This window comes from Vipera berus (genome assembly GCF_964194415.1).
Source record: "Vipera berus genome assembly, chromosome: Z".
Classification (NCBI taxonomy): domain Eukaryota; kingdom Metazoa; phylum Chordata; class Lepidosauria; order Squamata; family Viperidae; genus Vipera; species Vipera berus.
The window spans coordinates 80,808,128-80,820,627 of record NC_138205.1 but is presented as its reverse complement, the minus strand read 5'-3'; the positions used below and the strand labels follow the sequence as shown (position 1 = coordinate 80,820,627).

At 35.6% G+C, this 12,500-nt stretch overlaps 1 protein-coding gene across 1 annotated transcript in view; it reads left to right on the top strand.

The window, feature by feature from the left end:
* The window catches only part of LOC308679010 (collagen alpha-6(VI) chain-like), a gene marked incomplete at both ends in the record, with an annotated part of 61,175 nt that overhangs the window by 8,200 nt on the left and 40,475 nt on the right, over window positions 1-12,500 (top strand). Inside the window, 7 exons of the mRNA XM_081346246.1 lie at window positions 185-793; window positions 1,867-2,481; window positions 3,659-4,219; window positions 5,564-6,121; window positions 9,403-9,978; window positions 10,656-11,222; window positions 12,467-12,500. The exon at window positions 12,467-12,500 is cut by the window's right edge and continues 310 nt beyond it. Coding sequence (XP_081202372.1) covers window positions 185-793; window positions 1,867-2,481; window positions 3,659-4,219; window positions 5,564-6,121; window positions 9,403-9,978; window positions 10,656-11,222; window positions 12,467-12,500 — 3,520 coding nt within the window. The remainder of the gene's footprint in view (window positions 1-184; window positions 794-1,866; window positions 2,482-3,658; window positions 4,220-5,563; window positions 6,122-9,402; window positions 9,979-10,655; window positions 11,223-12,466) is intronic.

Sequence of the window (12,500 nt, the reverse complement as noted above, 5' to 3'; positions counted from 1 at the left end):
TCTAGTTATACCTTATGATCTGTTCTACAAAGTTTTGAAAAACAGTTTTAGGCTTTTAGCTTCCAGTTGCCTGGCTCACTTTAATAGGATCTTTGAAAATGTACTGAAATACTTGAACATTTTGTTTTATAGCCATAACGCTTAAGCATTACATGATATAATTATATCTTTTCTTCTTTTTCAGTTCCCAAGCCTGTTGATATTATGTTTTTGGTTTCCAGTAGTAATACATCTTTCCTGCATGTCAAAACATTTATTAGTACAGCAATCAAGTTTTTCCCTTTTGGCCCTAATGAATATCGCATTGCACTTGCTCAATATACTGATCAAGTATATACTGAATTCCAACTGGATACCTACAAAGGGAAGAATCCAATGTTAAATCATATCAAAAAGAAAATGGCGCTTAGAACTGGCTTATTAAAAACTGGCAGTGCTCTCTACAGAATAAATGAGATTGATTACTGGAAACCAATTCTTGGAGAAGAAAGATCCAAGATTTTGATAGTGATCACATCTCAACAATCTAAAGATGATATAGAAGAAGCTGGTTCACTGCTGCAGAAAGCTGGAGTAAATATCATTTCAATTGGAGTGGAAGAGGCCTCTACTGATGAACTACGTCTCATGGCTACAAAGCCATTTTATTTCTTCTTTCCTAGAATAGAAGATCTTAGTTTATTTGCTCAGAATATTTCTAGGATTGTGGTTGAAGCTATTCACATAGGTAATACTGGTATAAACCTTTTAAATATGGCAGCTGTAAACATGAATTACAAAACAGTAATAGAAGGTAAGATATTCCATGACTAATAGATTTATTAGAAAGGAATTAGCAGTAGCCACAAAAGTGTAAATTTGATTAATTTAAAATGTAGTTGGAAAGTTAGCATATCTACTTACCAAAATGAGGTTATTTATTTATTTATTTATTCCAATTTCATCTCAACAATGCAGTTCTGGAAACTATTGTCTATGGAGATTCTCAGTCATCCAGGTCATAGTTATCCCCAGGGCTTTTTTTCTCATAGAACGCTCAGAACGGAGTTCTGGCACCTTTTTTGGGTGGAACCTTGTAGGGTAGGCAAGGCAGGTTGTATGACATGTGTGAGTTCTGGCACCTTTTTCTTTTACAAAAAAAACACACTGGTTATCCCAAAGGTGCTTTTTCATGAATCAAGAAACAAGAAAGTCCAGCTGCCTCGTGAAAAAGCGCCTTTGGGATATGGATACTATTGTGTAGAAAAATAGCAAAGTCAGTGCTAGATATATTGCCTTGTGCTACTGGAGGTATTATGAGATCTCTGGTCAAGAAACAGCTGATAAAAGTACATTTAAATATCTGCATCCTGATCTACTATCAAATATTTCCTGCTGGTGGGGGATGCACTTGAGTCACCAATAGTTCTTTCTTATTCTCTTATTCTCTGGCCTCAGAAATAAATCTTAACAACAGCTAGAAAATATGCATGTTGTTTTTATGTTGACAGATTTGAACTCCCCCCTCCCCAAAGTTAGGACCTCCATCCTTAGTATAATTCTCCTTTCTGACAACCCTCAGTAGTTTCCACTTGCCAAAAGATTGAATGCTACTGACCTAGAGCAGTCTCTTCTCAGTAACCTTGTGTGCTCCAGATGTGCCTATATTTTCCAGCCTGGCCAAGACCATGTTGGCTAGTGAGGGTGGAGGTTATAGTTCAGTATCTCTGAAAGGCACTATTTGGAAAAGATGTGCCAGAGCAAAAGCAAAGCAGAAAGCAGATACTTTAGAATGGATAGATGTGGCTATGTTGATTCACTAATAGAGGTGCTTGAAAAAGCTATATAGAATCCAAAATGCAATGTTGTGTTTCCTTCTAATTATAGCATGTCATGGTGATGGAGTTGCTGATTTAGTATTTATAGTGGATGCAGGCTCATCACAAACAAACTTCGAAAAGATGCAGCTCTTTTTGGAAAACCTGGTATCTTCTTTGGATGTGAAGGAGAAATGCATAAGAATAGGCCTAGTGACATTCAGCACTAAGCCCCAGATGATATCTTCACTGAAGATGACAACTGATGGAATTCACCTTCTACAACATATCCAGGGCCTATCACCTAAGCCAGGAAAAGCTAACATAGGTACTGCCATTAATTTTACAAGACAGAAAGTCTTCAATGCCATTGCTGGAAGCAGGAAGGCTCAAGGAGTAGAACAAATAGCCATTCTGATTAGTCACAGGCCTTCAGAAGAGGATGTGAGAGATGCAGCTAAATTGCTCAGAAGAGCTGGTGTGACTATATTTGCTGTTGGCATTAAAGAGGCTAATATTACCCAACTAACCCAGATTGCTGCTTACCCATCACCACAGTATGTTACTCAACTAAGCACATTTTCTCAGTTGCTTAATAAATCTCTGGATTTTCAGAAGAAAATTATGAATCAAATACAGCAGAAACTCTACATGGATACCAAAAGAACAGAACTTCTGAAAAAAGGTAATTTCTTCTCAACAAAGTTTGCAGGGGTGGGTTCTTAACAGGTAAAATCAAGAGGGAATTATGTAAACATATTCTGTAAGAACTGTTTTCTTGCCAGAATTGATGTGAGAACATTCTAGAAACTGAGCACACAAATGTATAATAAAAAGGTAGTTTTTATTAAGTAGTTACAAAACCTATAGAGGAATATATTTATGAGATCAACCTAAAGATTAAAGAATTTCTGGAAATTCTTCATTACTCTAAAATAGTAGTGTGTAATTTCTGACAGTGGAAAGTTTGCACTGTGCTTTACATGGTGTGTTAGGGGCTGCATATTTGGGGAGGATATCAGGTTTTTTATTTAAAAAATGGAATCTATATTACCACTTGTTTGCAACAGCTCAGGAGCCATAAATAAAGGTTGGCTTAATAAATGTGTCAGCACTCAGCCTGTGAACAGCCTTTGTATCAGCATTAAGGCAAGACTGGCAATATGATACTTCATTTCTTTTTTAAAAGCTAAATTAAATATTTTTAATATTATCATTGTCTAATGATGTACCATAATTTATTATTATAATAGATTATAATCATGTCATATTCTCACTTTGATATTGCAGAAAAGTAGAGGAGGTACAATAATATTGTGTGTTTTCTTTTTTCTTTAGTTTTTTAAATATATAGTTTTGGAATAAAATTTAGAATGAAATTACAATCAATTTTCTTCTGAATTGCTATTGTGTGTATTGTTTAAATACTCAACAAAACTTTTAAATGAATTCCTATTTCTCTAGAGGAGCCCTATTCTAACAATCCACAAAAAGAGGAAAATATCTCAGGCTTGTTAATATGTGTAATGCAGCCTTGGCTGCTTTGCATCATCACATTAAACATGAAATTCTGCCTTTGGTCACTAATTCTGTCCTTCTTTGGTTAATGTGTAGCCATGAGTCAATTTTTTTATATAAAAGAACCTATGTATCTAGATTTTACATGTATCTATGTATTCCGATAGAACCGATAGATATTTATTTCCCGGTTTACCCAGTCTTGGCTTGGTCCAAGACTGTGATGGACAAGTCAATGGTTGCCTCATCAGCATAATGCTCAGGGAAAGTTAGAAGTCAACAAAAAGATGCTCATATTCAATGGTTAAATATCTCATCATGCATCAACATTCTGTCGCCTACAGGATGTGTGGATATGGAAGAAGCTGATATTTATTTTCTCATTGATGGTTCATCAAACCTTGATTATCTGGACTTTGTGGATCTTAAATTATTTTTGAAAGAAGTAGTTAAATTGTTTACCATTGGCCCAAATAAAGTCCGCATTGGAGTTGTACAGTATGCTGAAACCAGTGAACTGGAATTTGATCTTGAGGAATACGGCAAAACAAATGATATATTGAAAGCCATTGATAACATTCGTCAAATTGGTGGGACTCCCCACACAGGAGCAGCTTTGACATTCATTCAGCCCTTGTTCAGGAAATTGCAAAGTCAGCGTTCCAGAAGTGTACCCTGTCATCTGATTGTGTTATTAGACCAGATATCAAAAGACCATGTAAAGGAGCCTGCCAGGAGATTGCGGAATGAGAAGATAAATCTTTATGCCATTGGTGTAAGACATACAAATGCGTCTCAGATCTACACAATTGCAGATTCAACTAACCAAGCTTATTTTGTGAATGATTTTGCCTCTTTAAAGTACATAAAGAATGATGTTGTTCGGGATATCTGTGCTACAGAAGGTAAAAGATTATAGTTTTGGTTTATATTTTATTAATAAAAGTTGATCAATGGCTAGCAGGTATATTTTGTTACAAGCTGGTCATTGGGCAAAATAAATCAAAGTAAGAGGCATGTCTCCTCTAGGGGTGGCAAATGAGGGCAAAGGGGCTGGTTAGGAATATGAGGCTTTGTGGGAATTTTTTGGTCAGATGTTAATTATATTAGTTCTGGGCTTATTTCCTCTTTTGGTTTTTAAATAATTATTGGACATGTTTTTAACAGCATGCTGCCCAAAGTCATTTGCAGTTGGACAGCTTATGCTTGATATTAACTAACTTCTGAAATGGCCAAAATCTCAGGAAATTTTATATTAGGGTTATCTAAGGGTATGATAAAAAAGGCAAGTTAATCACCATGATAGGCCAATCAAATCCACTTGTTTTTATATACCATGTATGCACACCACACACAAAAAGTGGATGGAACCTTGATTGGACTACATCTTGCTTCTTTTAACCATGTTAAAGGGACCTTATCATATCATGGGCTGCTGAGATTTCATAATACGATAGATTTCAGCAATTTAAAACTTTTAAGAAAATGAAATGGATTGCAATTATGCATGCAATTATGATGATGCAGTGTTTTGTGGTCCTGTGATTATAATTTGTGACTTTCAGTGCAACTTGCAACAAGCAAAGTCAGTGAGTAAGCTGGCAGGAAGTCCCAAATAATGGTTACATCACTTCACACTTAATGATCACATGATATTCATTTAATAATTGAAACCAGAACTGCTGTCATGTTCAGTCACATGATTTTTTTTTTGCTTTATGACCATTTTGCTTAGTGATGGAGTTACTGTTCCTAATTATTGTTGTTAACTGATGATTATATAAGCATTGCAGATTTGACTTAATTGTGATTAACTTTTCTGTCTGTTTAAAATTTGAATTATATCCATGATATTTTGAGATCAAGTATATATTTCTTCGTATGTGATTGAAGTGTGAAAAAGTTGCATTATTTTGGCAAAAATAATCTGGGAAATACGACTTTTAATTAAGCAAAGTGTAGAATATATACCAGGGTTAGGGTATTGCAAAGATACAAACTGCCAAATATATAATAAGATAACAAGTAAAACTTTTAGACAATTTAACAGCTGAAAAAAAATGATATTTAAAGGTACAGATGCCATCATTTCAACAACCACACTCCAATCCAGTATATTCATTTCCAATATGTTTTACTTAACAGCTAGTGTAAATATTTAAATATTTGTGTAAATATTATTTACTAGTGTAAATATAAAAAAGATATATCAAATATTACCAGATTTATTTTATTCCCTCTTCTAACAGTCTGCAAAGAAAAGAAAACAGATATTGTGTTTCTAGTGGACAGCTCTAGAAGCAGTGGAACTGAGAACTTTGAAAAAATGAAGAACTTCATGAGATTGCTGGTGGACAAATCTGATGTCAGTCCAGAGACGGTGCACATTGGAGTTGTCCAGTTCAGTGATAAATGCAAAGAAGAATTTCAACTAAATCAACACTTGACAAAACTAGATATCAACAATGCTATTGGGAGAATGTCTCTTATGGGACAGAGCACACTCACTGGAGGTGCCCTGCAATTTGTGTCCAATTATTTCAAACCCGCCAAAGGAGCACGACTATATGTCAAGAAAGTTCTTATTCTGATAACTAATGGAGAAGCACAAGATGAGGTGAAAAACCATGCAGAAGCTTTGAGAGAGGAAAATATAATCATTTACTCAGTGGGGCTGTTCCAGGCTAACAAAACACAGCTGATGGAAATCAGTGGGAAGCCTGAGATGGTGTTTTATGTAGAAGATTTTGAGGTTTTAAAGTACTTCAAAAATGAGATCCTCTTTGAAATATGTAGCTCTTCTGATGGTGAGTACAACTGGGCAGTTTGCAGGGAATACAAGTCTCTACACATTTGGGAATTACTGCTAAGCTTGTAAGCCGCCCTGAGTCTTCGGAGAAGGGCGGGATATAAATGGAATTTTAAAAAAATGGCTTCAGTCTGCAGTCCTTATATGTTGGCATTGGCTAGGAATTTGTAATATGTATTTTAATAACAGAGACCCAACTAATCACTCAGACTGATTTTATTTACTGTGTAGTGTTGGTGACATAATTTGACATTATAAAATACAAGCTAAGAGGTCAATCCCTATTATAAAATGGGTATGAAACAGAGCCAAGATGGTCACACCTATGCTTATATATGAACAGAATCACACTGAACTACTAAGTACTAGATCAATCCCTTAGTTTTGTTCAATCTGGTTTGTTGTACTTTCTGTTCAAGAATCGCTGCTAAGAGTAATTTCCTAAGGCAGTATCTCACTAGAGAAGCTAATTGCAGCTTGACCTTCTGATTTATTATGTTCGGTTGCTTTTTCTCACACTGCTAATTAAATGAACACATCTCTCTAATTTCACTTGAAGGCTCCTGAAAATAAACCCAAGTCTCTAAATCTTGTTTTCCCTTTTAGGGCAAAATTAGGCAGTAGAACATACCAATTCATCTTAAGCAATTTACTCAACGCAGTAATAAACAATCCTAAATAGATCAGTTCAAGGAACAAATGAAATCAAATAGAATATAAGGAAAGCTGATGTATCAAGTTCCAAAATATGCCAAGTTTCAGGTTCGGTATATAGATACTGTGGCCATCCTATATATTGCTTGTGAAAGTGAGATGCAGGAAGAAGGTAAATTGCTGAGATCTTATATCCCATGATAAAAATACTGCGATTGTGTGAATGTCATCTGGTAAAAGAAGGCCTTTTTTTAGAGCACTGCCACGATCACAGTTGTTTTTCTGCAGTCTATTCTTAGCCAAGGAGGTCTATGGCAATCATTTGATTACTGAAGGAAATAGTAGGTTTGTCTGGTTCACTGGGCACTGTGGCCACATTTATGATGTTTTGGGATCTCCAGTCGAAAAGGTCATTTTGTAAGCCCAGCACTACTGCTTCCATACAGTATTTACAAATTTACGTAAATATATAAATACATATGTAAATATGTCTAATCCATTTAGCTTTTTATTCCTGACTGTTGTACAGGTAATCCTCAGCTTACAATCACAATGTAGCCACCTAAGGTATATGTTGCCACCATGTTTTTTTATGATTGTAAAGTGAGTCACTGTAGTTGTTAAACAAATCACATGTTTGTTAAATAAACCATCTGGTTGTTAAGTGAAATCAAAATATCTAATGGGGATTTTTGCTGTTTTCTGCTGGAAAATGACAAAATTAATTTTAATTTAATTTAATTTAATTTAATTTTAATCCCATTTATATCCCGCCCTTCTCCGAAGACTCATGGCGGCTTACAATTTAAGCACAAACCAATGTGCTTAGCAATAGCCTTCATTCTATGTATATGCCTGCTTATTAGGGCTTTTGAGCCCCCCCAAGCGGCATTATTACAAAGTCAGCTTATTGCCCCCAACAATCTGGGTCCTCATTTTACCTACCTTGGAAGGATGGAAGGCTGAGTCAACCTTGAGCCTGGTGGGATGCGAACCTGCACTAATTGCAGGCAGCTGGTGTTACTTAAGGAGGCATTAGCCCACTGCTCCACCAAGGCATTACACTTGTATCAAAGGACTATGGGACATTGCAACTGGTTGTAAATTTGAGCTGGTTGCTAAGGATGTGAAATGCAATCACATGACTGTGGGGGAGGAGTGTGTCAGTCATAACTTCAAGAATGGATTCTAAGTAATTTTTAAAAAGTCCATTGTAATTTTGAACAGCAACCAGTGATAAATAGAAGACTAGCCAGTGGTGGGATTCAGCCAGTTCGCACCAGTTCGGCAGAACTGGTAGTGAATTTTTTGTTGCCCAGGCCCAGAATGGACTTCCGGAAGTGGCATCCACACAGAGAACCGGTTGTTCACATGTTTGAGTCCCTCCACTGAGACTAGCTAAATATAGAACCTAATTCAATAACATAAGCTTAACATTGCAGAATTCTACAGAATTCAAAAGTATATTATAGGAAAACTTCATTCAATTGTAATTAAATGTTGCCATCATATGGCAAAACCCCACATGCAATGGTTGAAAGAGGGTTTTTTTTTACTGGCCATAGAGCTAAGGGAATTAGTCATTCAGCATAAAGATGATATTATATTGCTTATGCTACACTTCATTTTACTGAATGAAAACTCTCCAGAATAATGTTTCTGTCTTTTTGTGTTTTTCTTCCTCTATCTTTTGATCAGTTCAGATAAATGTAAGATTGCTCCAACTTCTTTGGCTGACAACAGTTCTGAGCCCTTGCAACCATTTTTTGGTAGTCAGGGGTGATAGGAGTTATAGTCTAATAACTTCTGGAACCTGTTAGGGTTTTATAATATTTCTGGCTGTAGAGCTAGGTAAGATGTCATGGATTTTCTTTGTTGATGCAGCCATTGGAGCCTCCTTCTTAGCCATCTCCCCCATGATTTTAGTCAAAAGTCCTGATGTTTCATTCTGCACTATTTGAAGTTTCCAAGCATTTTTCATGGGTATTCCTGAAGCTTGCCTATAATAGTTACTTAGTTATTTCAAATGTAATGAACAAAGGTATGACAGTTATAAATTTCAAATATTTCGTACTCATATTCACATTTGGCTTACTTTAGTCTAATGAATTAACTCAAGAAATGTTATCTGAGTTGCAAGCAAGATGATTAGGAAATTGTTGCTTGATTCTGAAACAAATTCATAGTGAAGCTATTCTACTTGATTAAGGAAGGAAACATGAACTGCTCATTCAAAACAATTAGACCATCATAAAATAAAATTGCACTACAGAATGTTAACATTTAGTTGCAGAACTTTATAACAAGAAAACATGATAGTGCTATTAGACCTACATTTTTTTAACATTGTGAAGGCCTTTATAGAAATGGTTTTGTAACAGGTATTAAAGAATGCCCCGAGAGCCCTCTTGGTAAATTGAATTTTCATGAATTTTAATTCAATTGCAGTTTTAACATTTATTGTTTTAATGTTTTTGTATTATTTTTATTGATTTGTAAGCCACCTAGAGTCACTCTAGATAAGATAGGTGGCATATATATTTAATAAATAGTGTTTTTTATCCAAAAAGAGAGAGATATTTTGATGTGCTTTCATGTAACCTGTTCATCCTATTCTTATTTTAGAATGCCGAAGAATAGAACGTCTAGATATTGTTTTTGTTATTGATGGTTCTGGAAGTATCGATCCCAAAGAATATGATGTTATGAAAGATTTCATGATAACCTTGGTGAAAAAATCTGATGTTGGTTATGATCGAGTTCAGTTTGGAGCGGTCAAATATTCTGCAGAGCCAGAAACATTTTTCTATCTCAACCAGTTCAACACCAAATCAGCAATTATTGAGGCTATTCAGAATGATAAACCTATCGGGGAAACAACTTATACAGCCAAGGCATTGCGTCATTCAGAAAATCTTTTCTCTAAGAAGCAGGGCGGTCGCAAGCACCAGAACATCCCCCAAGTTCTTATAGTGATAACTGATGGGGATTCCCATGATGCAGCAAACCTCGAGGAAGTATCGAAGAATCTCAGGGCTCGCGGGATTGTGATTTATGCTATTGGGATAGAAAGAGCCAAGCCAGATGAACTCTTGGTCATGGCAGGATCTGAAGACAGATTTTTCTATGTAAATACATTTGAAGGCCTGAAAAATCTCTACCCCAGATTATCTGATAACATTTGTGGTGTTTCAAAAACAGGTAGGTGGTTAAATAATGAAATATTTCTGAAAAAAGAAGTACTACAATGAAATGGTATAGTGATTTACTGACTTGTAAATAAAACACAAAATCAGTCTAAAACTAGAAACTAGTTTCAAAGAGATGGTCATTCACAATGCTTATTTTATTAATGCGAATCACATGTATATTGGAGTAATGGTCTTGCAGTGAAATTCTATGTCTACCAAGAAAATAAACTACGTAAGACCTAATATGAAATAATATTGTAGGGAAGTACAAACCTAAACACTTTTCTGAACCATGGGGCCTTTATCTCTATGGCAAAATATAATTTACCACCTGCATTTATGCATGACTACCAACCTATTTTACAGAATTATAGTTCAACTGAAATATGTGTATATTGGACTCCAGGGTTCAGTCAAAATAAATTGAGCAAAAAATTCCCTAGGGTATTCTGAAATCTCTGACTGGTAGGTCATGATCTCTTTATGAATTGGAAATTTCCTTCATAATTAAAACTTTAACATAAAGTACATATAATAAATAAGAACTAAAATACAAGCAGAACCTTCTGTGGTTGTCTGTAGCATCCGATTATTTTTCAGGATCCACTGTTGGCTAATCTTCTTTAAACTTGACTTAGGCTACTTTCATCCCTTATTATATTTAATCTTCTTTCTTCTCTATTGCAGAATGTGGAATTCCAGCAGATCTGGTGTTCCTGATTGATGGTTCTAACAGTATAAGTGACAGTGATTTCACTAAGATGAAGAATTTTTTACAAGATTTAATTCATCCGTTTGACACCTCCCACAATGTGCAAGTTGGTATTGCTCAGTATAGTGACAGATACCAGGAAGAATTCAGCCTCAATATTTTCTCACGCAAATCAGAACTTGAAAATCAAATCAGACGCATTCAACAGATGGAAGGACTTCAGACATATATTGGTGCTGCCCTTAAAAAAGTGAAGCTCTACTTTACTCCAGAAGGTGGCAGCAGAATAAATGAAAACATCCAGCAGATTTTGCTGGTGATCACTGATGGAAGGTCACATGATAGAGTTGTTCAAGCAGCAGAAGATCTGAGAAAGAAAGGCGTTGATATATATGCCATAGGAGTAGGGAGAATTGACCATTTGCAGCTTAGTCAGATAGCTGGCTCCTCAGACAGAAAATACACAGTTGATAATTTCAGCGAACTGAAGGTAATTAAAAAAAGACTAGTTGATGATATTTGTGAGCAAGAAGATAAAACATGTAAGTATTCTCACTTCAAGCACTCTAATAGTTCAATATCTTTCCTTTTGGAAAAAAATGGGTTACGTGTCTTTTGTTCCATCTAAGCACTTTGAATGTTCAAAGTGCACCCACCACCTGTAATTATTTTAAATAGGGGCAAAAAGAACAAGGATGATTTTCTTCTCTTTTTGGTTGAATTAAAGCCTGTTGTTAAAGCATATGTCAATGTAACCTTATATTTACCATAAACAATTGCAAAACTTAACAAAATAGACTTAATCTCTGATTTAGTTTAGAGGTGGACAAATCTACCAAGTCTATTGTTAACTTTTCCCCCAAATGTAATTAGTGGTATTCTGTTGTATCAGAATATGTTGTATCATATTTTTAGATAAACCCACATGAACATTTATGTTCATGTGTATGTAATCCAAGATAACATTTTTGTATACCCGTCTTAATGCATACATTAATTCATGTTTATGTGCATTTTGCTCAGTATGCCCCTAATTGTTTTTATTTTCATGGTCTAAATATTTTTTGCAAGGTGAATTTGGATTGATGCATTCAATCATAAAGGGACGCGGTGGCTCAGTGGGTTAGGACGCTGAGCTTGTCGATCAGAAGGTCGGCAGTTTGGCAGGTTGAATCCCGAGTGCTGCGTAACAGAGTGAGCGCCTGTTACTCGTCCCAGCTTCTGCCAAACTAGCAATTCGAAAGCACGTAAAAATGCAAGTAGAAAAATAGGGACCACTACGGTGGGAAGGTAACAGCGTTCCGTGCGCCTTTGGCGTCTAGTCATGCTGGCCACATGACCATGGAGACGTCCTCGGACAAGCGCTGGCTCTTCGGCTTTGAAACGGAGATGAGCACCGGCCCCTAGAGTCGGAAATGACTAGTACGCATGTGCGGGGGAACCTTTACCTTTACCTTTTATTCAATCATAAAGTAATGAAAAATATGAATGCGAGTGCATTTTGAATCAGATATAGGTTCAGAAGGTACATATTAGGCATTTTCACATTAAAAGTGAACCAGATAAACTTTAGAGTGATGAATATTTAAATTATTCAAAGTTTTAGGTTTTTGAATTAACTGTCTCATGGCTTTCCTTTTAATGTTGTGACGTAGCTAGTGATTATAAAAAAAATTTCCCCACTCTTCCACGCTTTCACTCTTTTTTGTTTTTTTAATTTATTTTTCCTCTGATAGTAATTGATTGTAACTGATGCTATCTTCTCCTTCTTTGTAACAAACAACAGCATGCTTCATGGATATTGTTGTGGGAATAGAAGT